Source organism: Channa argus, chromosome 14 (genome assembly GCF_033026475.1).
Source record: "Channa argus isolate prfri chromosome 14, Channa argus male v1.0, whole genome shotgun sequence".
Classification (NCBI taxonomy): Eukaryota; Metazoa; Chordata; class Actinopteri; order Anabantiformes; family Channidae; genus Channa; species Channa argus.
In genome coordinates, this window is record NC_090210.1 from 17,990,442 (window position 1) to 18,017,576 (window position 27,135).

The window sequence follows — 27,135 nt, forward strand, 5'->3', positions numbered from 1 at the left end:
AGTCTGGCCCGTTAAACTTTTAAAGGGTTTATCATCCACTCACTCTGACAGCACATGTTGAGAAATACCCCATCTTTCACAATGACTGTTGAATGAAGGACTTTACTGCGCTCACTCCTAATTTATTCCTCACATTTTATCCAAAAAAGCTCTTTCAAAGAACTCCTTGATGGGATGACATACCTTCACAATATTTGAAATTTCGAAACCTATCTGGAGAAATCTTTGACACCATAAAGTTTAAGAGAAGTATAGTAACATCAAAGTTCAGATATTTGTGCGTTTATGGTTTTCTCTTTGAAAGTAAGCGCGCATGCTATCATACTAGTTTCCAATTTTTTAAATGATTAGGTTTATTTATTTTGCTCACCATGTCATTTAAATCACTACATAATGATTATGCATGTTAATCTACAATTCACCGTACACAGACTTTTAGATTTTACTTATGTATAACCATATAATTGGATTCACGTGTGTCATAAATAACACACAACATAGCTCGTTCCCCTTTTAAAGAGGTATGGTAACAGTGATTCCTGTGTTATACCAACGGAGCAAAAGTATATGTACAATATAAGTCAGAAAATACACCTATTCTGCACAAGAAGAGAACCTTAATAGCTTCAGTGGTTTTAAGTTATAACTAACTGTTTCTAGAGTCACCACTTAACCTCACCGCATGTCCTTGGATTTTGCAGGGAGAGCAGAATACCTTATATGTATATATTTCTTAAAAACAATACAACAGTGCTTTACATTTTTTCACTATTTAGTCTCTTTAGACGAACACATCATATACTGCATCAAGGTGAATGTTTTGCTGTTGCTCAATTACCTTTTATTTGCTTGTGGAAGTCCCCAGCAGATGCCAAGTTTTATCATATCATAAAGACCATATCTCAGGATTAATATAATTGACCTCATCTGACAGCTGAAACATGGATAGCCCAGTTTCTGCCCTTGGATTTGACAATGCAGTGAAAATAACTATAATAATAATAAATCTAACAATTCCAGTAGGTCATGCATGTGTGCATGTCTAAGATTAGGCATATAAACAAAGGCGATTAGGATGGATAATTACCGTTTGGGCTCCCATTTCCTCAAAAAAGTGCATTTTATTTTTAGGCAAATGTTACTATTTCATGGTAATGTGTTATGCAATGTTATTGTATGTAATAAACCACTATTATACCACATTTATACAGCTGAGCGCTTTATGTTGCTATTGTGTTGAAATCCCCTGGTTTACAATGACTTCCTCCTTTGTGCTTGTAAGCATTCTCAAAAGACCTTGACTCTGATGTGCAGAATAAGAGATGAAGTATCCTCCCTTCAGTCATATTGGGTTCTGACAGTTGAGACACACTTGTCAGCATCGTCATATCGCATATCCACCCAAAGCTTTTTCTGTTAGTGCCTGAAAATACGTTCTGTTCTTTTCACAGAGATTTGTTAGCCCTCAATTGACAGATATTAATGATCCTTGAATGCCTGAGTGGACACCTGATAGCACAGCTCACTGTTTATACTCTTACCAGTCCTTATATCCTCTCTGTTAAAGCTCAGTGAGGCATTTCAAGGGCCTGCCCTTTTCCTTTCCTTTGCTTACAGAAATCTGGTGCTCAGTTCAGTACTACTAATGCTAATCAAAGCAACCGTGCGTTAAGTCTAACAGAAGGAATCTGCACATTTCCTGTTTTTCCCACCCAAGTTCGAAATCAGTTCATATAAATGTGTCTCTGTTTGGCTGTCATTCATAAAATGCCTGAGTGTGCAATTCCAGTCTTGCTTTGAACGCTCCCTGCAAGCTGTGTGGGTTCAATCCCAATTAAACATAAAAGAGATCATAATATTCATTGCCAAAATAACCTGCAAATTCAACAAGAAGAAACCTATGGAGTTGGCCGTGATTATCTCTATTCCTGGTTGTGACTTCATATCTTTAAAAAAATCCTGATGGATTAATGGCACAGATTATTTGTCAGAAGCTGATGGTCCACTGCCAAAGGTTCTTGGATGATACACTGTGTTGTCTTCAGCATTCCTTTCAGACAATCTGATATGTTGTTTTATACCTTCACAGTTGCTGTCATTCTGCATGCACACTAAAGAAGACATCTCCAAAAGGTCATTTATCAGGGTGTGAGAAACTTTACTTTGGCACCCAGTGCAAAACAAGCTGTAGTACATATGAGGACAGCCCTGTCTCACACGTTCAAATAATGACACTGATGTTAAATCAGCATCCATTTGTAAAGTGCATGTACCTGTAAATGGAAAATGAGAGAGAAAAAGAAAAAAAAAACGTTTTTTACAGTTGTCATAAAATTTTTGTTTTAGAATTCTTAATTGCTTCAGAGGGGTTTGTGTGCTGTGTGTGGTATAAAGACACCAAATATAAACATCTGTCTAAATAAAAAAAATTATTATATGGATATGTATATGCATATAATAGAGCAAATATTGTATGTTAAAGCTAAAGTATGTAACTTTAGTTAACTATTGCTATTTTGCATTGTTTTGTATCTTACTGTGGAGAAGCAATATCAGTGCCTCCTGTGACGTCCAACTCACTTCTAAGGGCTTGAACATGCTTGCTGTGGAGGATTATTTGCAAGTTCCCCTGGGGGTCCACAACATTGAATGTGTTCATACTCGTGCGAGCCCCTCTGGAAGATGTCTACAGCAGCACAGAGTAGGCTGCTGTAGAAGAAGAAAGCAAACATTACGGTTCTTTGTCCAAACTTTACAGTTTTGGTATGTAAACTCTGTACAACATGTGCTGAGTTCGATTTGCTTTAATTTTGTTTGTAGTCTTTAGAAACAAGTTAGTTATCCTATTTTCGGTGCACATTGGAAGAAGTCATAAAATGTAATTCTTGGATTGGGGTTCCGTCCAACTAATAACCCACTTACCATGAAGGAGGTGTGCACCAGGCCTGCACGGGGCGATCGCACTGCCTAGGCTGATGTAATTGCCGCAGCGCACTGTGTTTCCTTTTTCCACAGTGACTATAAATCTATCTTTGAGATTTGAGTGTGAAGCTCACCCTTCTAGCCAGTCAGAAGATTTGAACAATGTTTTCTTGATTAGTAAGTTTTGCAGCTTTTTGTTTATTGTAACTTGATAATGACTAATTCTTAAAGAGCTGGGCAGAGGGTGGCAGAGTATGTGGTACAAGAGCATGGCAGAGCATGGAGATGGAGGGCTAGGCAGAGCAAAGTGGATACATTTTGTGTTGCATATTGTAGTTTTAATGTCAAAGGGACCAGAGGATATGCTTGTTGTTTAAGGTGCGAAAAACGTGACATGGTCATTCAGGTCAAAGGATAACTTGTACTTTTCAGATACCACCAGCAGAAATGCAATCCCATAATTAGCAGAGGTAAAATATCTACACAACTATAATTACTGTTCCATGGTTGTACACCTTCACCAGCTAGTCAAGCTTTATACAGTTTAGTTTATGCAAGAAATAAGTGACATTTCTTCCTTGAATCCTCAAGATATTGCATTGATGGGACCTGGATGGATATGAAGTCACTGGACTACTGGAAAATATAATGCCATGGGTGGGATAAAAAGAATAGGTTTGGACATTAGACCCTGAGTAATCAATGATCAATTACTGTGTTTTTCTTTATTGATTCAGGGAGGTAAAAAAACATGTTCTATTTTCATTTCTTGTTTCATTTGATGTGGTGTGCCTTCTTTCAGAAAGTAACCCTGAAAATGTACACACTGTTCTGTTAGTGTCATTTTCAAGTTGGCATTTTCATCTTGTTCTAATTTATTCATCCCACAGCTATATTTAGCACTATCCAAAAGCTGTGATGACACTGCTCGGAAGATAAGATCAAATATTTTTCCACTCAACATATAAGATGGTTTTGGGGTTTTGTGAAAGAATGTTTACAACATAATTACCCCTGTTAGTGAATTCCCCCGGGGTTTTATCCTCAGGTATCAGTTACAATCAGTGGGAAATAAGAAGTTGTGTTATGTAACAGAATTTGTCTGAGGTGGTCTTATATTACATCAAAAGAGCACATTAAAAACACACCAGGAGGACAGGGTGTCCCTTTTTCCTGTCAATAATGGACTTGAAAATGAGGCCTACTTTTTTAACTTTTGGAAATCTGCTATATTGGATGATAACAGACAAATAACAAACAAAATATACCAACATTTAGCTGGAGCATTGATACAGTTGGGTGAGCGTTAAGTTGTCCGACCTGCAACCAATAAAAATATGTTGACTCACTGATTCACAGTGGACATTGTACATTTTGTGATGGATAAGGAAAGAAACGAAAGTGTTCTGGCTCAAAGTACAAGCCAAGCTCTTCTGACAGATGAGGGCCCTCTGTGGCATAAACACATGCAGCAGCTTGTTTCATTTATGCCTCAAGGGAAATTTTAAAGTATTCTCTCTTTTGGTCGACATTGTGCAACAAAAACTCTTTGATTTGGTGAATTCAGTGTTTCTTAGACATAATGGAACAAACAGGGCAAACAATAATAAGGACTGCTATTGAACCTGGATGTTAAGGTTATTCTTGTGTGGCAACATGTCTTGTGTCTTACTTACAATATGCAACAAGTAACAATTTAATAGGAGGTTAATTATCTGCAAAAAAAAAAGTGTTTTGGTAATAGCTGATTGCCAAAGTTTTACAAGAGGTTGTCTTGAGCAAATACAAGTAAAGTAGTTTCAATATTACAAAAAAAAAATATGTCTCAGTTTAGAAACAACACATTCCTGAAAAATGCATTTTAGATTCTTCTTTTTCTTTTCCTTTCGTCTCTTCCCTTTCAGGGGTCACCACAGCGAATCATGAGCCTCCATCTAACCCCTATCCTCTGCATCCTCTTCACTCACACCAACTAACTTTATGTCCTCTCTCACTACATCCATAAATCTCCTCTTTGGTCTTCCTCTAGACCTCCTGCCTGGCAGCTCCAACCTCAGCATCCTTCTACTGATATATTCACAGTTTCTCCTCTGAACATGTCCAAACCACCTCAATCTGGCCTCTCTGACTTTATCTCCAAAACATCTAACATGAGCTATCCCTCTGATATCCTCATTCCTGATCCTGTCCATCCTCGTCTCTCCCAAAGAGAACCTTAACATCTTAAGCTCTGCTACCTCCAGCTCTGCCTCCTGTCTTTTCTTCAGTGCCACTGTTTCTAAGCCGAACAACATTGCTGGTCTCACCAACGTCTTGAACACCTTTCCTTTCATTCTTGCTGATACTCTTTAATCACTTTAACCTGCTGCACATCCTTCCCGTCTCTATCTCTCTGCCTTGCCAAACTGTACAAATCCACCTCTCCCTCCTTAGTGTCCAACCTAGCATACAAGTTCTCATATGCTCTTTGTTTGACCTTTGCCACCTCTACCTTCACCTTACGCTGCATCTCCCTGTACTCCTGTCTACTCTCTTCAGTCCTCTCAGTGTCCCACTTCCTCTTAGCTGACCTCTTTCTCTGTATACAGTCCGGAACGTACTTGTTCCACCACCAAGTCTCCTTGTCCACCTTCCTCTTTCCCAATGACACACAGATTACCCTCCTACCTGTCTCCCTGATCACATTAGCTGTAGTGGTCCAGTCATCTGGAAGCACCTCCTGACCACCCAGAGTCTGTCTCATCTCCTCCCTGAAAACTACACAACATTCTTTTTCAACTTTCACCACTTCGTCCTCTTCTCTGCCTTTGTCCTCTTCATCTTCCTCACCACTACAGTCATTTTACACACCACCATCCTGTGTTGTCTGGCTATACTCTCCCCTACCAATACTTTAGAGTCACCGGTCTCTTTCAGATTACAATGTCGACACAACATGTAGTCCAGAGTGTTTCTACCTCCGCTCTTATACATCACCCTATGTTCCTGCCTCTTCTGGAAGAAAGTGTTCACTACAGCCATTTCCATCCTCTTTGCAAGGTCTACCACCATCTGTCCTTCTGTGTTCTTGTCCTGAAGACCAAATCACCTCTAGAACATTCCTCACAAATTCCTCTTTCAGGATAATTCCTACTCCATTTCTCTTTCTATCCGACCCATGGTAGAACAACTTGAACCCTGCTCCTTAGCTTCTAGCCTTGCTACCTTTCCACCTGGACACACAGTATATCCACCTTCCTTCTCTGCATCATGTCAATCAACTCGCTAGCCTTCCCTGTCATAGTCCCAACATTCAAATCCTCACTGTCAGTCCTACATTCTTAGCTTTCCACTTCTCCCTCTGCCTACGAACACACCTTCCTCCTCTCCTTCTTCGACTTCGACCAACAGTAGTCCAATTTCCACCAGTACCCTGTACGTCAACAGCGTGGCAGTCGTTGTTAAACCGGGCCCTGACCGATCCAGTATGGAAGTCATTGTCATTTTAGATTATAGGATGAAAATTAGATTCTCATATGATTCTATAAATCTCATTGTGTTTGATTTAATCATAATGAAAAAAAGAAACCCTTTGGATGAAGTAAAATACAAGGCTCAAATGATTTTCTTAAAACACAAACTGAAATCCATCAAAATAATTGCCATACTTTTACTGAAGTGTTGATGGAAATTACAATATGTGTTGTGTGTAAAGAAAGACTTTAAACGCTAGGTGGCCCTCTGCTGGCCGGTGAAGTTGGTGCATTGCATTTATAGTAAAAGTCTGTGCACAACACAAAGCTGTGCACACATTTGGATGAAAACAGATTGGTGAGACAAGTGTCAGATGATAATGTATAGACAAGACTAAAACGGGTGGGAAGTTGCTTCCATACTTGCTTTGGTCTAGAGAAAGAACAATTCATGATGATTTCGTGTTTGATTCCCAACATAGTGATTGTGGCCTCCATAAAAGATACCAATGCATCAGTTAAATATGGAGGCAAAAGGAGACTGCAAAGTGGTGTAAACAATTCTGGGTTTCAGAACAATGACTTGTTTTATTTTATGAGGTAGGAAATGCCCTCAACATGTGTGTTTCAGACTCAGTCAAAGTCTATCTTTAAACTATTGTGTTAATTGAGGATAATTACAATAGTTCTCAATCTTAAAATTGCTGCAAATCATTCTTAAGATTGCTGACTTTATTTTTTTAATGCGTATATTGAACATCATGTCTGTTTTTATGATCATCGTGAACGGATAAAGACTGTGGTTGACTGATGAGCCCTGTTGCTGTGCGGTGCCACTTTGCTACCAAACGTAAATGTGAGGATTAGAAGAATGCATGATATGTAAATTGTGTTTGTTTACCTTTGCGTATTTTTGCAGACATTACGTACTAAATACCACCACTACCTTTACAGTAACATTACTGAGGATAGAGTTGCAGCTGAAAATGGAAATGCAAATAAATTTGTAAATTAGTATGTAAACATTGTCTCCCCGTCCTTCCCTTCACATATGACTCAGGAACTTTTCTAGATGTAATTCACCGTTGTACTCTTTTTATGTGGTTGCTTTTGCTTGTGCTTTGTGTCAGATCTAGTTTGTGTGTAGTGCTCCCGCCATGTTTTTCTCTCATCCCACAAGGAGCTGGGGCTCATTTGTGGTCAGTAAGTATGATAAACAGGGGTAGCAAAAGTACACAAATCCAATTCTGAAGTAAAAGTACAAGTTCCAAAACAAAGAAGTACCCCACTACCAGTAGAGGTACCCCTTCAAATTCTTTATTCAAATTGAAGTATAAGTACATTCTGTCACACTTTATGTACAAAAGTACAAAGAAACCTATAACCCAGCACCACTCTGACTGACTTGTGGCTGTAATAAAACAGAGTACATTTCTGGTAATTAATCGTCTAAATATAGAGTGAGCTGTATCCTGTATCCACAAATTAACATAACAACACGGAAACTTATCTCATTCAGAAGTAATAGTGTTTTTTCTCTTTGACATAACTACTACTTAACTCAACTCGACCACTTCTTTAATACTTTAATTAAAAATACTACTGTCATTTATTTTATTTTGTTATACAGTATATTTGGATTTTTCCAACTGCAAATCAAACCTGTCAACTTGATGTATTGGTTTCCTCTGAAATGTAGTGAAGTACGAATAAAAGAAGCATACCTGAGTACAAGAACTACTGAGACCATAAAATGACAAATGCAGTAATTGAGTAAGTTTTGCCAGCGATGAACCAAATAGAACCATGAGTCGGGGAGGTTGAGGAAATTAAATCTAGTAAAAATGGCCATGAGCTGGTTTTATTATGTTTTTATTTTATTTTATTTTATTTTATTTGTGCAAAGCTTATTTTTAACAAGGTCAGATTTGGGTTCTTATACAGGCCTGAGACTTTTTCAGTGGGGTTTACATTCCAAGTCAACTTTAAGCTGCTCCTTGAAGTTGGCTAGACATTGTAACATTAAGAAACATATAAATAGTGAAAGCCAAAATTGCAGCACTTGTGTGATTTATAGGAGACGGAAGAGGGCAGGGGTCCGTGCACTCAGCCGCTGAAAACATTTCTGCTTCAACTTGTATTATCTGCGCGGTGGGTTGTGGGTGTGTGAGCGTCGAAGTAAAATGGCGGACTTGGCAAACGAAGGTGAGTAAGTGGTAGTATGATTAAAAGAATACTGTTGCTGTAGTGATCCAAACGGCATTTACACATTATATGTATATTTGGTATCTGACACGAATCTCCTTGGACGCATGTTATTAGTGAGATCGTGAGAAATATAGCTTCGCGGCGTTTGCAAGGCTGTAAGGTTAGCATGCTGGCTAACAAAGCTAACGGACGGGTTGCGGCTAATACCTGGAATGATTCGGAACGCCCTCGAACGCTGCTTGTGCCATTAGCTGGCTTACCTTCTAACGCTAGCACCCGGCTATTTTTAGTCAAGTGTGTTTTGCTATTTGTGGTGAGTTAGCTAAGCTAAGCTAAGCTAAGGATCTGATGTGGCTGTTGACCCACGTCTGCTAGGCCAACGATGAAGCTAACGTACAACGCAGTGTGAGTTTGTTAATGTGTTATTCTATATGAAGCGCCCTCTTGTTAATGTAGTTAGCGTTAGCTCCTAGGTCTATGGTGGCTAGATGTTCATTTAGGCGCGTAGACAGCAACGTCAGACAATGATTCGGTATAATCTGCTTCAATTATTTATTCTGCGCAAGTTTGCTCGTTATTTTGTTGGTCTCATAATTATGTGAGGATTCATTGGGACTACTTGTGCCATTGCTTGTCAGACGAGATGACTCATGCGCGATGTAGCGCATTAGCAAGCTAGCTAGAGCTAAGCAAGCGGAGCTCCGTTAGGCTTTAAGGAACAGCCGGTGGCCCCGACTACTTGCTGGAGCGGATGAGAGAGCGTAAATGCTAGCTCGTAAAGAGAAGTCGGGAACATAGCAGGCTTCTTAAATTTTTGCAATGATCATCACCGGACATGCTGAATTACTTCTATTCATGTGCCAGGATAACTCATTGGGAGCCGCAGAGAGATAGCATGCTTGAAATGAAATATAGGTCACAAAATATTCTCATGCTTTTTGCTATGAAACTCGTTTCATCCGTAAACAGCCCATAAGTGAGGATTTTGTGTTACAGATGCCGCATGTCGGTGCACAATCTTGGCTATGCGCTGCTGTTGTGTTGTAACTACATGTACTTACCGTTATGCCGCGACAATGATGCTACACCTTCTCACGGTGTTAGGCCCAGCCCAGAAAGTGGAAAACCATTGTCTGCAGACGGTAACGTTAGAGGATTGCACATCTTGCGCAGGTTACCGGTGTAGTGTAGACACATTACGTGGTCCTTTCACCTTCCTTTGCCATTCGCTTGCCACCTTACAGCACCAATAATATATTTGGGGAAATGCGTAAAATGCCCCTTTAAAACACAGAAGTTGTTATAGTTTATGCTTGGCCATGCGGATCGACAAGTTTGATATGGAGTTGTTTAAATTAATGCAATTTCTAGTTGGTCCTACTGATTTGGAGTTTTGTGATTGTTTAGTGTCGGTCATAATAATGTGATCTCATTCTACCTGCTCGTCCTAATAGGATTTCCCAATTAGCAACTGTTAAGTTTAGCTCACATTGTCAAAGTTAGACATTGTTCGGTATTTTCTTAAGTCAGCTTGGACAATTTGTTTTCAAAATTCTATTTTTGTTTTCCCCAGCTAAGTCTAACATTTAGATCGACTTGTTTTACCTCACTGTATAGGCTCTGCTAGAAGTGTTATATGAAAGCATTGTATGTTTGTGATTCAGAGTTTTAATCTGCTAGAATTTCTACTCACCGGCAGCATACGTTCATGTCTGGTCTTATGTGTGACTATGCAGTGAGATGTGACATTTCATTAAGTGCTATATTGCTGATTAAGACTGCTGCACATGTCTAACCTTTATCCACTCTTCATTTCACTTCTTTTAAGGGGACAATCAGAGCCAGAAAATAAGCATAATATGGCCATGTCTCTTTGTTTCAAACTGTAATACATGACAAATCAAATAAAGGGGATTGCTGTACATCTCAAATTAGTGTTTGGATAACTAGCCTACATTTTCTTTTAACAGACAAGCCTGCCATAGCACCTCCTGTGTTTGTTTTCCAAAAAGATAAAGCACAGAAGGTAAGTTTCTCTATTATTCAAGATGCTTATAACCGCCCATACTTTTATACTTGACTGACTGAATTCTTGATTAAGACACACTGTAAAGCCGTCAACAAGGCTTTATTAGAAAGTCAGAATGATGGTACCTCATGTCAATATAAATCATATAAATATTGCTTAAATTGACTTTAGCACTATCCACTATCGCAGCTGTAGAAAGCAAACCATTCAGATCAGATAAGATGCAACCTACTTTTTTGTTCATAATTGTGTAATGATTTCAACGACCAGTAGGTCTATGTTGATGAATAAGAACTGAAAGACTGTGTTTTCCTTCAGCGATCCGCAGAGGGCTCAAGTGCAGAGGATGGAGAAGGTAATTCTAATGCCACAGCAGGCCAAGTTGTATGTTATATTTATCTGAAGTGCAACATTATTAATATTGTTTGGTCATTCTTCAGATTCAGATAAAGACGAGGGAAGCTATTGCCCCCCTGTGAAAAGGGAAAGGCCTTCATCCTTCCCACCCCCACACACTGGTAATGGCACGTGGTGACTAAACAAAACATTTTCTTTTCCTTGGTTTCTGTTTGTGGTGTACACATTGATTTGTATGCTGAGTGCAGTGTCTCCTACTTTGCAGTCCCCAAGAACAATGTATTCATGCCCGCAAGTTTCTGCCAGTCTCCAACTGGGAACTCTGATTCTGAGCCAGGTAAGGCATCTACACCGCTCCTAGTTTTGAAAGGTCAAATGTCTCTTTATTTAAGGAAACAGCAACAAACCCAATAAACTGACTAAATTGTTAAGCTATTAATTTTGTTAGCACAAAGTTTACATGTCAGAAAGAATGAAGATGTATTTATTTTTTTAAGTTGTCAACATTTGGAGTATTGAATAATATGTCAGTGAAGTTTTGCATATTCCTTGGCTGCAAATTCCCTCTACTCTCTTTGACCAGCTCCAGTTGTCTTGCATGAGTAACTGTTGTGGATCTCTTACTTATGCATAGATGAAAATGAGCAGTTACAGAATCTAAATCACAGCTTCCACAAACAGCCAGTGTTCTATAATACAACTTAATGTTTGAATAGCTTCAAACAATAAGTGAATGTACATATTGTAAATGTGAACATTTAAAAAATATCAGCTTCCAAATGAATTTAGAGAAAATTACTCAGTGGTGGGTACATCATAGGTACATCATTATCAACAACATTCCATTGTGGATTATGAGTGTTTAACTCCCGAGATCTGCTAGAAAAGCAAACCAAGTTTTATTCTATGAAGAAAAAGTTTATATTGAGCTGGATACTTTTTAAGGTCGAGGATTTCTTATTATAACATGCCTTGGTGTCATATGCTGACAGTTGGCTGCGGTTTGTGTAGTGCAACAGAACGTGTAGAAATTATAAGACATTTGTGTTTTGTGCTGGTGAGCTCAGTGTTTCTTCTTGTATTGTCTTGTGTTTGTACTTCCAAGTTGTGAGAGAGTCTTTCTGTGTCTGTTTCTTTTCTGTGTTGGAAAAGAAAAAACATTGGATGTGAGACTCAAATTTGGAAGTACAAATTAAGTTTGGTTAGATACTAAACTCATTTCTTCAAAAGCAGTTTTCGTCTTTGTTCAAAAGTAGTGCTGTCTTTTTGGTGTGGTTTGAGACCCTGTTTGGGAGAAGCTTTATATAATGTATTATGATAACAGCTTGTAGCATATTGTTCATAATGAACAATATGGTTGATGGTCATCAACATGATATCGTTCATTTGCATTTCCTCAGGGAGCATGCAAAACTACTCAGATTCATTTGCCATTTAGGTATTTTAACAATTTGCATAGGTTGATATTTACAATTAAAGTCAAACATAAACTATTGATGTGTAAAATTATTGATGCTTTTCCAAACAACAAAAAACAAATACTGAAACTGATTAAATTATTACTGCTGTGGGGACACTGTAGCTGAAATATACTTGTTTTTTCAATTTTGCTTCAGGTTTGATTATACTCTGATGGTAACCAACAGCAGCTCAAATGGTCAGAAACTGCGATGAGTGGTTTCACCAGTTTACCTAGCTTTACAACAACAGCCAACCAAAGTGTCTATTTAGTAACCACTTTAAGCATATTACACAAAGTACTTGCATGGGAATGAAAACAAAGATGAACATACCAGAAATAAAATGCAGAGTAATTTTGTTAAATTTGACCTTGTTTGATTAAATTATTTTTTTTACCATTATAGCCGTGTTCTGATTCTTTGTACAATGAATTGTGCTTGTTGGTAAAATAAAAGTACATTTTGTTATGACATCATTGTTTACTAGACACAGAAATAAAAATACAAAGTCTGCAATGTCACTGCACACGAGCTGGAACCCAACTCTGTCGTAACTTCTGCTTGTGTTGGATCTTTTTTAATGTCTACTTCCCTTTGTGCTTCATCTTACCAGAGGAGAAACCAGTGGGATTCCGTTTGAAGCCACCAACTCTTATACATGGACAAGCACCAAGTTCAGGTTTGTCTTTATCGTTTGCCTTCTATACGTAATATATTGTCTCACACTGAGGTTATTGAAATGGAAAGGGAGACTCAAACCCAGACTTTTACCCTTTTAATATTACCCTTCTTAAAAATGGAAATGGTGCTAAACCTTGTTGTGTTTAGTAAGTTGAGAAAAGAGACCCTTTTGGTCTGTTGTAGGCGTCCCAAGTCAGAAACCCAAGGAGCAGCAACGCAGTGTCCTCCGCCCTGCTGTTCTTCAGGCACCGCCCTCTAAGTCACATATAGACTCCAGTAAGTGAAATGTAATCGCCTTTACTAATTAGTTTAAACATCCTTCAAACTTATTTGTCTGAAAAGTTATGAACTTTGCACACTGATTGCTTGCAGTTTACATTTAATTCCCTTAGTGGCAGAAAAACAGTACATTGTTTACATATTTTAGTCTCTGTCGTTTCCAGATTCCAGTTGTGGAACCAACGGTGTGAAAAAGTCATCCGACGTGGCACCCGTGCCCCAGTCCCTCTTCCTGAACAACACAGAGCACTCATCCACCATGGCCAAATCATTGGTGAGGAGTGGCTCTATCTCAGCCTAGTATAGTCATGGTCTTAGTATTGAAACACACCAGTCAGTTCAGTACAGGCTTTGTTAAAGCTATCAGAAAGTGTGGGAACCGTTAAATCTCAGTTTCACAGAGGAGCTTAAGAGTTTAAGTTGTTTAAATGCTGCTTTGGAATAAGGAAGTACATTGAGTTTGGTATTGAGAAAAAGCAAATATTAAGTGTGTCACTGAATTGAAGGTAGAAAATGTTAGTGTTGACCTCCACACACTAGTAGTTGTTGTTGTTGTTGTTGTTGTTATTTAAAAAATACACATAAAAAAAAATTGACATTTGTTTCTTTTGGTTCCCATTTTAGAAACATGAAAATGAGGAAGATGGTGAAAGTAGTAACAAAGATGGAGGTGGACGAGAGAAGAAAGAGACAGATGTAGCAATTTCTTTTGTGTTTGGTCAGAATATCAAAGACAGAGCAAAGGTGGGTTATTTGCCATTCTAAACATAAAATAAATTGTTTTACAACAATTTGTGAACATGGAGACCCGAAGTGTGACCAACAAAATTAAATTTAAACGGTTACGTGACAGGCAAGAGGCTACACCTTTCTGTGTGATGTCACACTGAATAGTGAGCCTTCCTGTTATAAGCTACATAACCAGATGTACCTTGGTTTTTTCTGTTTTGTCCAATATTGTCTAATGTTGATGGTGAGCCTGAAACAGAAATAATTTGAAATAGTGCGTGACACATGTTTCTCAGGATTTTTATTGATCTTCAAGATAGGGTCATGTATAATTCCAAATGTAATATTTTGTTCCTCTAGTTGGACGAGAACAGTTCAGAAGATAAAAAGTCAAAGGATGGTGTGCCACCGGACACACAATCAGAGGGCACTAATTATTTCTTACAGTACATCTCTACCCCAAGGTAAAACAAAATATTGGGTTTTTTGTGTATTTTTAGAAGCTCATCTTAATTTATAATTAACTTCCATCAACTCAATGTGTCCTTTTGTGTTTTAATTTTTAGTTCAAAAAATGCCACAAACAGTACAGACAGTGGGGCAAAATTTGTATTTGGGCAGAACATGTCTGAACGAGTTCTGGTGAGTTGATACGGGTTGTTGTATAGATGTTCTGCCATGTTCCACCAGAAAACAGGTTTTATTTATTGCATAGAACAGGTTTCAATAATTGCTTTTTTGTTCTTTCAGAGTCCCCCCAAGGGTGAATCTTCAAATGAGGAAAATAAAGAGGTTTCAGCTGCCCCTGCTTCAGATCCCTCATCACAGGAATCCACTCCAGAGAAGGGTAAAAACACAACCTCAGTGATTGTAGAAAAGATGTTTTGTGATGATGTTTGGATTATTAATAGAATTAAACCCACTTGGCTACATTGCAAATTACACATCTAGACCTGGAACAGTAAAAATAATAATAATAAGTTCCACAGAAATGTTTCAATGAATTTGTAGATTGTGGATTATGATTGGAGCAGTAAAATCCATCAAAATATGTCTCCATCTACTGGACAAGTTATGTAAACTATTGTCACATCAAAATTGTAAGGAGACTTATTTGAGAAATAGATTTAATAAATGCTACATCTGCAATTTAAAATACAAATAATGATCAAATTTTCTTAAATATGAAGGTGGGGTTTTTATTTTGTTTTTTGATTGTTTGTTTTTTTTAATTGAGCAGTGGGTCAATAGACACAATATTAGTGACATCCTCAGCACATTTTGGATAGACCCATACACTTCCATTTAAAACAAGGCTATTTAACTGTCCTAGGTCCTTTCTAACCTATTCAGTTTATTTATAGTAAATTCTTTAGAGAGATTGCCACTATAAAATGTAACTGCATAGCTTGGTTTTGAGTTATTGTTAGGGTTTCATTATATGTCTCCATGACTGTCCACTTTGTCCAGTCACAGCAAAAAGATTCAGCATTTCATAGATGTTGTATGCACAGATATTTATTTATGTTCAGAGCTCATCTGGCTTTGTTCTGCTAGTAAGTGTAATATAAGTGACATAGTGCCACTCTGGGTCCATAATTTAGTTGAATATTGTTTTTGTGTCACAACAAGAACAGTAATAGAAAGCAGACATATTCACAACTGCACATCAGTCATGAAAAATAAGGTAGTGAGGTGAAAGTTTCTAACCGTTATGTTTTTTTTCTCACCAGTAAACAGTGTGTCAGAGTCTTTGGAGGAGTCTGCCGCAGCATACACCAAAGCCACAGCCAAGAAGTGCATCTTAGAGAAAGTTGATGTCAAAACTGGAGAGGAATCTGAAAGCAATGTTTTACAGGTAGAGGACAGGCCCTTTTTATGCTTATTTAAGGCATGAAGTCGATGCATCAATGTGGCACAAATTAATTTTGTTCTTGTTTGCACTATGTCCCCTCAGATGCAATGCAAGTTGTATGTTTTTGAGAAGACAGCTCAGTCATGGATAGAGAGAGGTCGAGGTTTGCTGAGGCTCAACGATATGGCATCAACAGATGATGGCACGCTACAGTCCCGCCTAGGTAAGGACACCTGCAGGATTGTTTTGGGGAGGTGCAAAAAGAACACAAACTTGATATTACATGGGTACAGGTGCAATTTATCATTGGTCCGTGCATAGTTTGAATACTTACTCTATTTATAGGTTGAATTATTGGTGTATCTGAAATTGAAAACAAGGGGAGCCGATATCAATGTGACCCACTTCCACAATGCTGTTAAATACACTCACCAGCAACTTTGTTAGATACAACTTGCTAGCAATGTGTTGGACTCCCTCTTGCCTTTTAAAACTTAAAAAAAATGTGCTATAGATTTAACAGGTGGTTGGACATTTCCTAGACATTTTGGTCCGATGGCATAATGCAGTTGCTGCAGATTTGTCAGCTGCGCACCCGTGATGCAAATCTCGTCTTTTACCACATCCTAAAGGTGCTCTATTGGATTGTGATCCGGTCAATGTGGAGGTCATTTGAGTTCAATAAAGTCATTTTGTCCAGTTTTGGTTGGCCCTTACAATTTAGCTTCAGTTTCCTGTTTTTACATGACAAGAGTTGTACTCAGTGTGGTCTTCTGCTGCTATAGCCCATGTGCTTCAAGGTTTGACATGTTGTGCAATCAGAGGTACTCGTCTGTATACCTTGTTTGTACTATTGGTTATTTGAGTTACTACTGCCTTTCCACCCAAAATGAGTTTGGCCATTCTCCTCTAGGATCAACAATTCATTTTTGCTAAGAGAACTGCTGCTCACTTTTCTTTTCTTCTCTTTTTTCAGACTATTCTGAAAACCCTAGAAATGTGTGTGAAAATGCCAGTAGGTTAGTAGTTTCTAAAATAGTCAGACCAACCTGTCTGGCACCAACAACCATACAAAGTTTAAAGTCACTTAATTCACCTGTCTTTCCTGAGCAGATAATTACTTACTGCAGATCGTTTTGAACATGTCTACATGTCTAAATTCGTTCTTTCTCCAAAGGGATTGGCTGATTAGATATATGTGTTAAGGAGCAGTTGAAGAGGTCTATTGAATCCAGTGGCTGTTGAATGTCCAGTAGAATTCAGTTCAGACCAAAGAATCATTGTGGATCCATTTCTTAATGGATAGATGTATGCATGGTGAGATACTGTATGTAAAAGCACCATTAAAATCTTGAAGCATTAAGCATCAGCTCAGTGATCTTGGAAAGGACACATTAAGCAGCTACATGTGTAGTTAATGATACAATTATTTGTTTTATTCATAATTTTACTGAAATTCCAGTCCTGTAGAAAACATGGCCTTAAAAATTACCAAAACAACTTGCTGTGTGAGACTGAATCTCATTGCCTTTGTATTTGTCGTTAAACTCTTTAGTGATGAGGACCCAGGGCAGCCTCCGGTTGATCCTGAACACAAAACTTTGGCCCCAGATGCAGGTAGATAAGGCCAGCGAGAAGAGCGTACGAATCACTGCCATGGACACAGAGGACCAAGGGGTCAAGGTCTTCCTAATATCGGTATGTATCACTGAACATATCTTAGTAGGACGGCAGTGGGCGAATCAGTATGTTTTAAATTCAAATGAACGAAAAATAGAATACAGCTTATTCCTTTATTTGTATGTATAATTTATTTTTATAACTAACCTGGCAGAAATTCAAAGCTGTATCATAATTCACCTTCTTTCACTGTCAGGATCAGCCTGGTATCTGCTGACAGCTGCATGTTAGGTACCCAGTTATGAGAAGTGACAAAGCTAATAAGTAGAATCTGCAGACTAATCAGACCATCATGACTTCACCTTGTGAGACAATGGCTTGTCTAAAATCACAGTAAGCCCAGATTAGTGAGATTTTTCTCTTTAGTTAATGTGTTAGATTTTATATTTTCTTTAAAATGCTTTTTAAGATACTGCTGCTTTGCAAATTATATTACCTCCTGCAAGGACAACAGGATTTTTATTGGAATATTTTTTACTCTGTGTATTGCCTTCTTTATACCCTAAATGTGTTCTACATGTGTGTCAGCTGCAGAAACAAATCAGAGTTTAAATACCTTTATTTTCTTATTTGGTGGGCTCATTGGCTTTATTCAGATTGGGTTAGAGCAAACTCAGCACTTCATCCATAATTAGATGTTGTGTTAATTGTTATTTTAATTATTTTATATATATATACTAAATTCATCTGTACACAGCATATTCCTGGAATGCTTACCTCTGTTTCTCTTTAACTGAGGACTACTTTCATTTACTTATAGATTCCTGTTAATATTAAGCTACTGTGACTTCCTTCACAAATGTTTGATCCTGCAGCTAAAACAGCATAATCCCTATCTTCTAAGCCAAGCTTTTAATGGGAACTGCCTAATGGAATCTTGAGTAGTTTCTATCCCTTCTTGTCTTTGTTTCTTCAGGGTAGTTCTAAGGACATAGGTCAGCTGGCTGCAGCGTTACATCACCGTATCTTAGCCCTGAAAAGCAGAGCAGAGCAGGAGCCTGAGGCCCCAGCAACAACCATCCCAGTGGCAGAGGTGCCGCAGTCCAACGAGGATGACAGTGATGAGGATGATGATGACAATGCCTCTGCTTCTGCTTCAGCCTCTACTCCTGCCACAAGTCAGTTTGTTGTTGTTGTTTTTTTAAAGCTATTTCAAAAGCATGGAATGGAACTCTGATTCTGTTTTCCCCCCATAGTGGTGTTCTAGGCAAGTGACACAGGAATGGCATATGGTTGAAAAAACAAAACAAATGCACTGAGACCCTTTACTAGATGTGGTCATGATCCAGTCCCAAACAAACTCTAGAACAGTTAGTATGTGCTTTTAGCTAGTAACCACTAGTCCACAGCATTGAGCGATATTGTAGTTTTAAAATGTTTTTACATTTAGCTGCAGCCTTCTACATGCTAATAAATAACTATCATGATTAAGAATATTTTTCAGTTGTGCACTTGTCATTCTTAGTTGCAGAGCAAATGTTAGTCCCCAGTGAAGAACAGCACCTTCTTTTTGTATTTATTTTCATGTTCCTTCTTCCTTCCTTTCATGATCTGTTTTGCTAATGATTTTTATTGATTTTATTGTATTATTTTTTTCAGGTAATTCAGAGGGAGGAGAGAACCAGGCAGCAGCAAGTACATAGCGTCAGTCATTGACAGCCTGCAAATATGCTGCTGTTGAAGCATTTTACTGTAGGCACCTCCATGGACACCCCTTGACCAACATGGGTCCTCCAGACCAGTACTTTTGAATATAGAAGTCTAGCTCCAGGAAATAACCCCCTGTGCCGGAGTGTCTCACCCAACTTGTGCAGTTCATCTTCTCTGCATTCAGCGTAATATCTGGAGTCTTTCTTCCTTCCCTGTTTTGTGTTTTATTTTTGTTTTCGAGTATTTTTTTTCCTCTCCCCGATAGCAAAAATAAAGACTTCAAAGCTTTGGTTTGGGACTTTTCTCCTCATCATATTGATGAGTGTAAGGGTGTTTTCCTCAACATTTTAAAGTATGGCACATGTTAAGACTGCAGTTTCTACTTTGGGACCTTTTTACTCACTCTACAGCCGTACCTCTGGACGCCACACATCCAGAGGAGCTTCATTCAGTGTATTTTACTAGTCATCCAGTCAGATGTTTCTACATTGAGTCAAACCCCCCACTCCAAACCCATCCCAGCCAGTCTGTGCATTAGGTTTTGTCAAATGTAATTTATTTTGGGCTGTCATATTCATGAGGCAACTCAACAAATATGTGCTGTTTGTTATGGCTAGCCATGTCCACTCAAGTTGTCATTAATAGCAGTTTGTTATATTTCCTATTGACTTATATTATAGTGAATAAAAGACTTAAACAATGCAGTTTGCGCTAATGTGAGTTAGTGATGCAAAGACCGATGGGCGGAGAGATTCACCTCAAGCATTTCTCTAAATGATGTTAGTCATTCATGCTGTGGAATTTTTGTAATGAGTTTTTTTTTTTTTTTTTTTAAGTTAAGAAAATTAACTGTCTACATTCTGCATTTTCTTTTTTTTCTTTTTTTTTTTCCCAACATCCCATGGGTTTGTTACATCTATTTTTCAAATATAAAAACGTATCCATTTACATTTGGAAAACATGTTGAATGAAGGCTTAACTTCATGTGTGGAAAATTAAAATAAGCGATAACTGTAATACCCTTTGAATGTCATGTACATTTGAGTATATCATTCAGTAGCGCACCATGTTTTCTCATCTCCTCCAACTGCCCCCTTATAATAAACCATTTTGGACTGATCTCTTCGAATTTTTTTATTTTTATTTTTATTTAATGTGCAAAATCCAAACTAGAACTCCTAATGTTTAGAGTAAGACAGCGACTGTATTGAAACAAAACACTACAATAGTTTTCAATCTTAAACATTTACTGCAAGTCACTGATGTGTTTTGTATTCATGGTTTAGATTTGCCTAACTGGTTGATACATGCTGGGTTCTGACTGCACTAAGCAGGAATCAGACCAAAACGTGTTTGGCTACCACATGCATCAGACACAAGGCCATGAATATTTGATGCATAAATCTATCATAACAACCCAGCACAATTGCACATCCACACAGCCCCCTAAACGCTCCTCATCTACCTTTCTCTGGTGACTCACTGGGAAAGTACTTTTCCACGCTGTCTCCTGAAAATAACTGCGGTGGTGTCATCAAAGAAAATATCTGACCTTAGATGTTGGGACCCTATAAAATATACAGTCACCTCATAAAATATTCAAAACCTAGTGAGTCACCAGAGAAAAGCAAATGAGCATCCCTTTAATATTTCTGTTGTAGATTCAAGTAGATTAAATTGTCTATTTAGTTATTTACATTCAATTGATAACCTTGAAATGGTTTTTAGATTTTCTTTGCAAATTTATTATGAATATATTAAACCTCTTAACCAAACCCTTTGCTGTACCATTCTGAAATGTGTTCAGCTCTTACTTGGTTTAAATATCTTTGAGATGTTTCAAACACGATTCGAGTCCACCTGTAAGAAACTGAATTGATTGGACATAGTTTACAATAGGCACACAATTGTTTATATAATCTTCCACTATAAAAAAGACAAACGCCAAGCCATGATATTAACTACACAGGGATGATAAAATATTGTGGTGAGGCATGGATCATTGCAAGTGTACACAACCAGTTTGAGTATAATATTAATGTTCCCAGTGGGTGGCTGTAGCTCAGTTGGTAAGGCAGTCATACACAGACCACAGAGTCAGTGGTTTGATCCCTGGTCCCGGCTATATGTTAGTGTCTCTGAGCCAGTCACTGAACCCATCCCCAAGCCGGTAGAAATTGGGGAGGGTAGCATCAGAAAGGGCCTCTGGTGTAAAAAAAACTGTGTCAAATCAACATGCAGACCCTGAACTCTCAGAATAAGGTGAAAGGACAAAAAATAAATAAATTAATATTCCCAGTGGCCTCCATAATTGTAAAATAGAATAAGTCTGAAACCACAAGGACCTGTTGTAGAGTCTGCTAGAGGCTTGTTCAAGGAGGTGACCAAGAACTTAGTGGGCACTTTAACACAGCTTTAGAAGTCTGCAGATGACAACCTGTGTGATAGTGGTTAGACAGAAAGCAGAGGCAGGCTGTTTAAACACAGGAATATGCATATGCATTCTTTTCAGCAGATTTATACAGATAAATATACGCCTGGTTTTGTTTTTTTTACATCCTAATCATCATTGAACTATGCACACATGCACAAGCCTTATTTCCACTCACAGAATTTGCTATCAATAGAATATACTGTACATATTTATACATTTATATATACAGTGCACCCACAAGTATTTACATAACCTTTTCCACAATTTCTTATGTTACAGCGTTATTTCGAAATGGATTAAATTCATTATTTTCCTTAGAGTTTTCCAAAAAATACCCCATATAATAACAACGTGAAAGAAGTTTGTTTTAAATCTTTGCAAATTTTGAAAAAATACTTTGTTGAAGCACCTTTAGCACCAATTAGAGCCTCAAGTATTTTTGAGTATGATGCTACAAGCTTGGAACAACTATTTTGGGGCGGTTTCTCCCATTCTTCTCTACAGTACCTCTCAAGCTCCATCAGGTTGGATGGGGAGTGTCGGTTCACAGCCATTTAAGATTTCTCCTGAGATGTTCAATCGGGTTCATGTCTGGGCTCTGGGTGGGCCACTCAAGGACGTTGGCAGTATTGTCAAGTAGCCACTACTTTGTTATCATGGCTGTGTGCTTAGGGTCGCTGTCCTGTTGCAAGAAAAAAACGTCACCCAAGTCTGAGGTCCAGAGCGCTCTGGAACAGCTTTGATCAAGGATGTGTCTGTACATTGCTGTACATCTTTCCCTTAATCCTGACTAGTCTCCCAGCATGATGCTGCCACCATGCTTTACTGCAGGGATGGTATTGGCCAGGTGGTGACAAGTGCCTGGTTTCCTCCAGACATCACACTTATGATTCAGGGCTCTAGGAAGAGCCCTGGTGGTTCCAAATTTCTGCCATTTACAATGAAGTTATGTAAATACTTTTGAGTAATATTAAAAAAAAAAAGTCTGTCACAGAAATGTACCTATTTAGAAAGTAAAAGTCAAGCCCAGAAAACAGCACATCAACCTGCCTTGTTAATAACGTGAAAAAATGCTGGACCCAAAACTGATCGACTTAGCCTCCCTAATGATATATTATTATTTAGGTCCAATTCTCTTCAATTACCTTTTAAAAACCTGTAATTTTACTATAATTTGTGTTGTTTGTTTTTAAGGCTTCTAAATACATGAGTTCTGAAGAACTGCAGCTTATAACTACAATTTGTAATGAAAACCTCTGCTACAGTTTACCGGATTTCTTCTTTCTTCATAGGATGCTGTTGCCCGTACAGTATAAATAAAACATTCCACTCCTCTCCCATTGTAGTCCATTCTTTTCTCAAAAACCTCTTACATAACAAACTCAGTACCAATGAAGCCAAGGGTCGTCTAGAAGCACAGAATTTTCAAAGTTGCTCTTTACTGGTACAGAAAAGGCCTGTTGCATAGTAACATAACAGTTTTTCTCATTCATGCCATTCCTTTCACTATATGCCGGAGGGATCCGGGTCATATAATGATAGTGGAAGCTGCACCGCCTTTTCTGTCAAAAGACGAAAGATAAACAGCGCTTTACTGTTAATCTTCATGACATAATAAGAAAAAAAAATACATCAAAATAACAATTAAATACTGGGAACCATGAACTGAGGCACTTTGTACTTACAACCTTTTGTCGTAGGTTGTGGCTTCAGACAGAGGGAGCTTTTCCTTCACAGACTCCCTTTAACAAGTGAAACATGAACAATTTGCTGGTTACTTTGAAATCGTAGTCCTCGTGTTAATATATTACGTCAACATCAATTCATGGTTCGTTCTTTTTTAAAGTCAAACCATACACATACTAATTTATTTATGTCCAATCCTCCCCATTTCAGAATACAGTGCATAAAGGTCACAGAAATAACCATCATTTCTTCAGAAGCTAAATCACTTTCTATGTTTGAAAAACACAGATGGCCGTTTAATGGTACTAGTGCCGTGACGATACGTATTTTCAGAATCTTCAGGGACTCTTCTAACCATCTGGAGGAAACAGATTTCGAATGTAAAAAGATTCACTAGTTTCCCTAGTTGCGACTGTGCATCTGTCTAAACAGTCCGCGGTTCGCTGACATCTTTGTTTTGGTTCGGTCAAAACTTGCCAAAAAGATGAAATATTCTTCATTGTTGAATAGACTCAGTAGTTTATTATCCAGATAGTGAAATGGTCCTCTGGAGACTGTGGCTGTACCAACAGAGAAACAGTAAATGTTTAAACAATCTTATGTTATTATTATTTTATATCAGTGGTGAATTTATCTCTAAAGACACCGATGGTTATTTCTATGAACCAAGTTTAAGCTAGTTGCTAATACACTATGGGCACAAACAGATGTGTCACTACAGTCTCGATGCATCCACGATCTCACACCGGGGGTGGTCTTCATCCTCCCTGCCGTGTGCCTGTAGCCTAACAATAGCTATTAGCTTCCAAGGGATTGTGCGCAGGAGGCCGCGGTGTAATGTTAGCATACAAACATTAACACTAAGTCCCTTCTCATTTATTTTTGATGGACAACATTGAATGTAGTTTACGCATTAAAACAAGGCTAAGTTACATCTCTGCCTTCATTATTCTTCTAATGTGCGATGCCCATACTATAGAAAGTTCTGTTTCTTCCTTTCACCTTATGACCTTTTACTGTATTTTATCGACTACTTGACAAAACACCAAAGCAACATTTTAATTTTCTACATCTAAAATACATTTACTACGTTGTTTTGAAAAACAACAACACCAGCGAAAACAAGTAAAACATCCGCTCCACAGCTTTCTCCCATGGGGGGGAACGTAAACGTTCTCTGTTGTGCTCAAATAAGATGTTCTCCTCTTCTTTCCGCACAGAATTCATTTGCATGAATTTTCCCCAAAAATGAATATTCAGACGTTGTTTTTCAGCCTACTAAATGCAAATGACATTGTAGAAATGCATTACCTCACACCAGGTGGAAGTTGTTGTAAAGTGATACCTCACGGATGCAGCAGCTTCTGAATTTCAGTAGACTTGGACAACTTTCAAGCATATACATGTCCTGATTTTGAGGCACATGATTTGCTGTGGCAACCCCTGAAAGGGAACAGCCGAAAGGAAAAGAAGACATGTCCTGATTTCGCAAGGAGAAGCACCTGATGTGCACTGTTAAAAAAGTAAGAAGCTCTTTAAATTAACCTCTTGTGTCATTACTCAAACAGGTCCTTTTACAAATTCCTTAGGCACGAAGAACAAATTACACCTGCTAACACCACTATCATTCCTCTTCTTCACACACTTGGAGTCTGGTGTTATAACTCACGCAGCATTAAAGGGGAGTCCAAAATTCAAATTACTGCCTCTGACGCCACATTTTTAAGACCTGTTATCACCTGTGAGCCGAAGCATGTTTACAAATGGCAGACCTCTAAATGAGTCATGCACTTTTAGTAGAATTGCAAAGTTTTGGCAACACTTTAAGGACAATCCTGTCAGAGAGGATTAAGTTCAGAGGGAGATGTTGATAAAATATTGGGATGAAAATACTTAAAATGAGAATTTTTGGAATGCTCTGATGGGGAAGGAGGAGTAGATGAGGAGTGTTATTTTTATATCAGCGAACAGGCGTAAACATATATCAAAGTCACATTATATTCTTTCTTGTGAGCAGCTTGGGTAAACAGCAGGGTCCACATAAATACAATCATCAACATCAGAGTAACATTTATATGAGAGCCCATAAAGAACTTCTGACGATTCTTTATTTGTGTCATTTATTTCCTTACAAGGAGTCAAGTCATTCCTTAGAGAACGGAGAAAATAACAGTGCAACATGACTATTTCTTCTATGGGGCTTTTACCAGAAGCATCCACCTCCAGGATGGAAATGTTTAAATAAAGTACGATTACTAATAGTCAATGAATGAGGATCAGTACTAACATCACAGAATGTATAAATAAATAAATCACCCATGGTTCCACACATTCCCATTACGTTGCATATGCATTGAAACTGGTCCCATTATTTTTCAGTTTAACTGTTTAACATTTTTCCGCTCAGTTAGTTGTTTTTCATGCATGTAAAATAATTATTTTATTATTTACGAGCTGCACTGTTATTCGGGTTTATTCAGTGTGTGTCTCTTATTCAAAGTCTGTTTGTACAGATACACAAACTGTTGAAATGGGACCTCTTATCTTTCCTCACTATTCTCTGTTGATTTCTGATGAAAGGATGATAAGAGTAGGCTACATTCTTACAACACGGGACACTATAAACACGCCTTAGGCTTTTACTAGGCAAAACAGTGAACCTACCTGAAGCTTTAAACATGCAGGGGCCCAAAGGTTGTATAATAATTGTGTTTATGTATATTAACTGCAACTGGGATATGAACCACCAGTGAAGATGAAACCTTTGCACCATGCTTTAAAAAAATGTCAACTGTATTGAGGCTTCTTCTAGGAAAGCTTCTACTAATGTAAGATATAACATGGGCCATCTTCCCTTATTCTCCTTATCACCTTTATAAGATAAGATTAGATAAGTCTTTCTCATAATTTCTGCAGCGCTTTTGCTGTTGTCATTTCTAATGTAAAGTAAAAAAAACTATGATCCCTCTTTAAAACACGTATACTACTTTAACCAGTCAGCCCTGTTGCAATGCATTACCAGGCTACAAGACACGAGCCCCACTTACACTATATATAAATCCAACTATCCAACAGGAAGAGTTGGCTCCACTTGGACAAGTAGCAACTTGAACATTAAAGTGCTGCATGTGTAATAATTATAAGAATAAGAATAATACAGTTTTCTAATAACCATTCTGCATGACTTGACTTTTTATCTGTAGTGGAGTAGGCTACTTTTTACATATATTACTTTACTATCGTTTAATATTTTGTTTATTAAATCATGATATTTGAATGTGACCTGCAGAAAACCCATTTAATGTCCATTTAGCTCCTTCCTGGTCATTGTCTTATTATTCCACAGGGGGGAGCTGTCAGGTGAAAAAGAAACAATCTCAAATAGCTAATAGATACTGGACTTTCAGATACTGCAGGATGTATTTATGTATTCAGATTGCTTAAAGCATTTTTCTGAAGTGGAAATGGCAGCTCAACAGAAGTTTCAAGTCCGTGTGTCCCCATAATCATAAGTGCTTTGAGGGATGCATCTGTAACTTCTGGAAAGTCTTGAATTGTTTGAAAGCTTACGAGGGGATCACTCTACCCATGACACAAATCCTAAGGTGCCCAGATGCCAGAAACCTCAAATAAGGACAAAGGATAGAACATTTCAGTCCAGTTCACTTATTTAGGTGCACAGTCCATCTTTCTTAACATGTTATCTGAATATT

General features: G+C 38.0%; 1 protein-coding gene across 2 annotated transcripts; it reads left to right on the top strand.

Moving 5' to 3' along the window:
* Positions 1-8,485: 8,485 nt before the first annotated feature.
* ranbp3b (RAN binding protein 3b) lies at positions 8,486-20,192 on the top strand. Of its 2 annotated transcripts, XM_067475016.1 has the most exons (17): positions 8,486-8,579; positions 10,553-10,608; positions 10,930-10,966; positions 11,052-11,129; positions 11,234-11,305; positions 13,042-13,107; positions 13,293-13,385; positions 13,553-13,662; positions 14,013-14,132; positions 14,478-14,581; positions 14,684-14,759; positions 14,868-14,964; positions 15,851-15,975; positions 16,075-16,195; positions 17,528-17,670; positions 18,569-18,770; positions 19,252-20,192. In XM_067475016.1, exons 1-17 carry the CDS (start codon positions 8,558-8,560, stop codon positions 19,293-19,295), a joined length of 1,566 nt encoding a protein of 521 aa, XP_067331117.1. In that variant the 5' UTR covers positions 8,486-8,557; the 3' UTR covers positions 19,296-20,192. The 2 variants fall into 2 exon arrangements, with proteins under 2 accessions (XP_067331117.1, XP_067331118.1); XM_067475017.1 differs by lacking the exon at positions 13,293-13,385.
* The last annotated feature ends 6,943 nt before the right edge of the window (positions 20,193-27,135 follow it).

Coding starts and splice junctions, on each gene's coding strand:
- ranbp3b (XM_067475016.1), top strand. CDS start 8,558: ATGGCGGACTTGGCAAACGAAG. Junction 10,609..10,929: donor AAAAAGATAAAGCACAGAAG/GTAAGTTTCTCT, acceptor GTTTTCCTTCAG/CGATCCGCAGAGGGCTCAAG. Junction 14,582..14,683: donor CAGTACATCTCTACCCCAAG/GTAAAACAAAAT, acceptor TTTAATTTTTAG/TTCAAAAAATGCCACAAACA.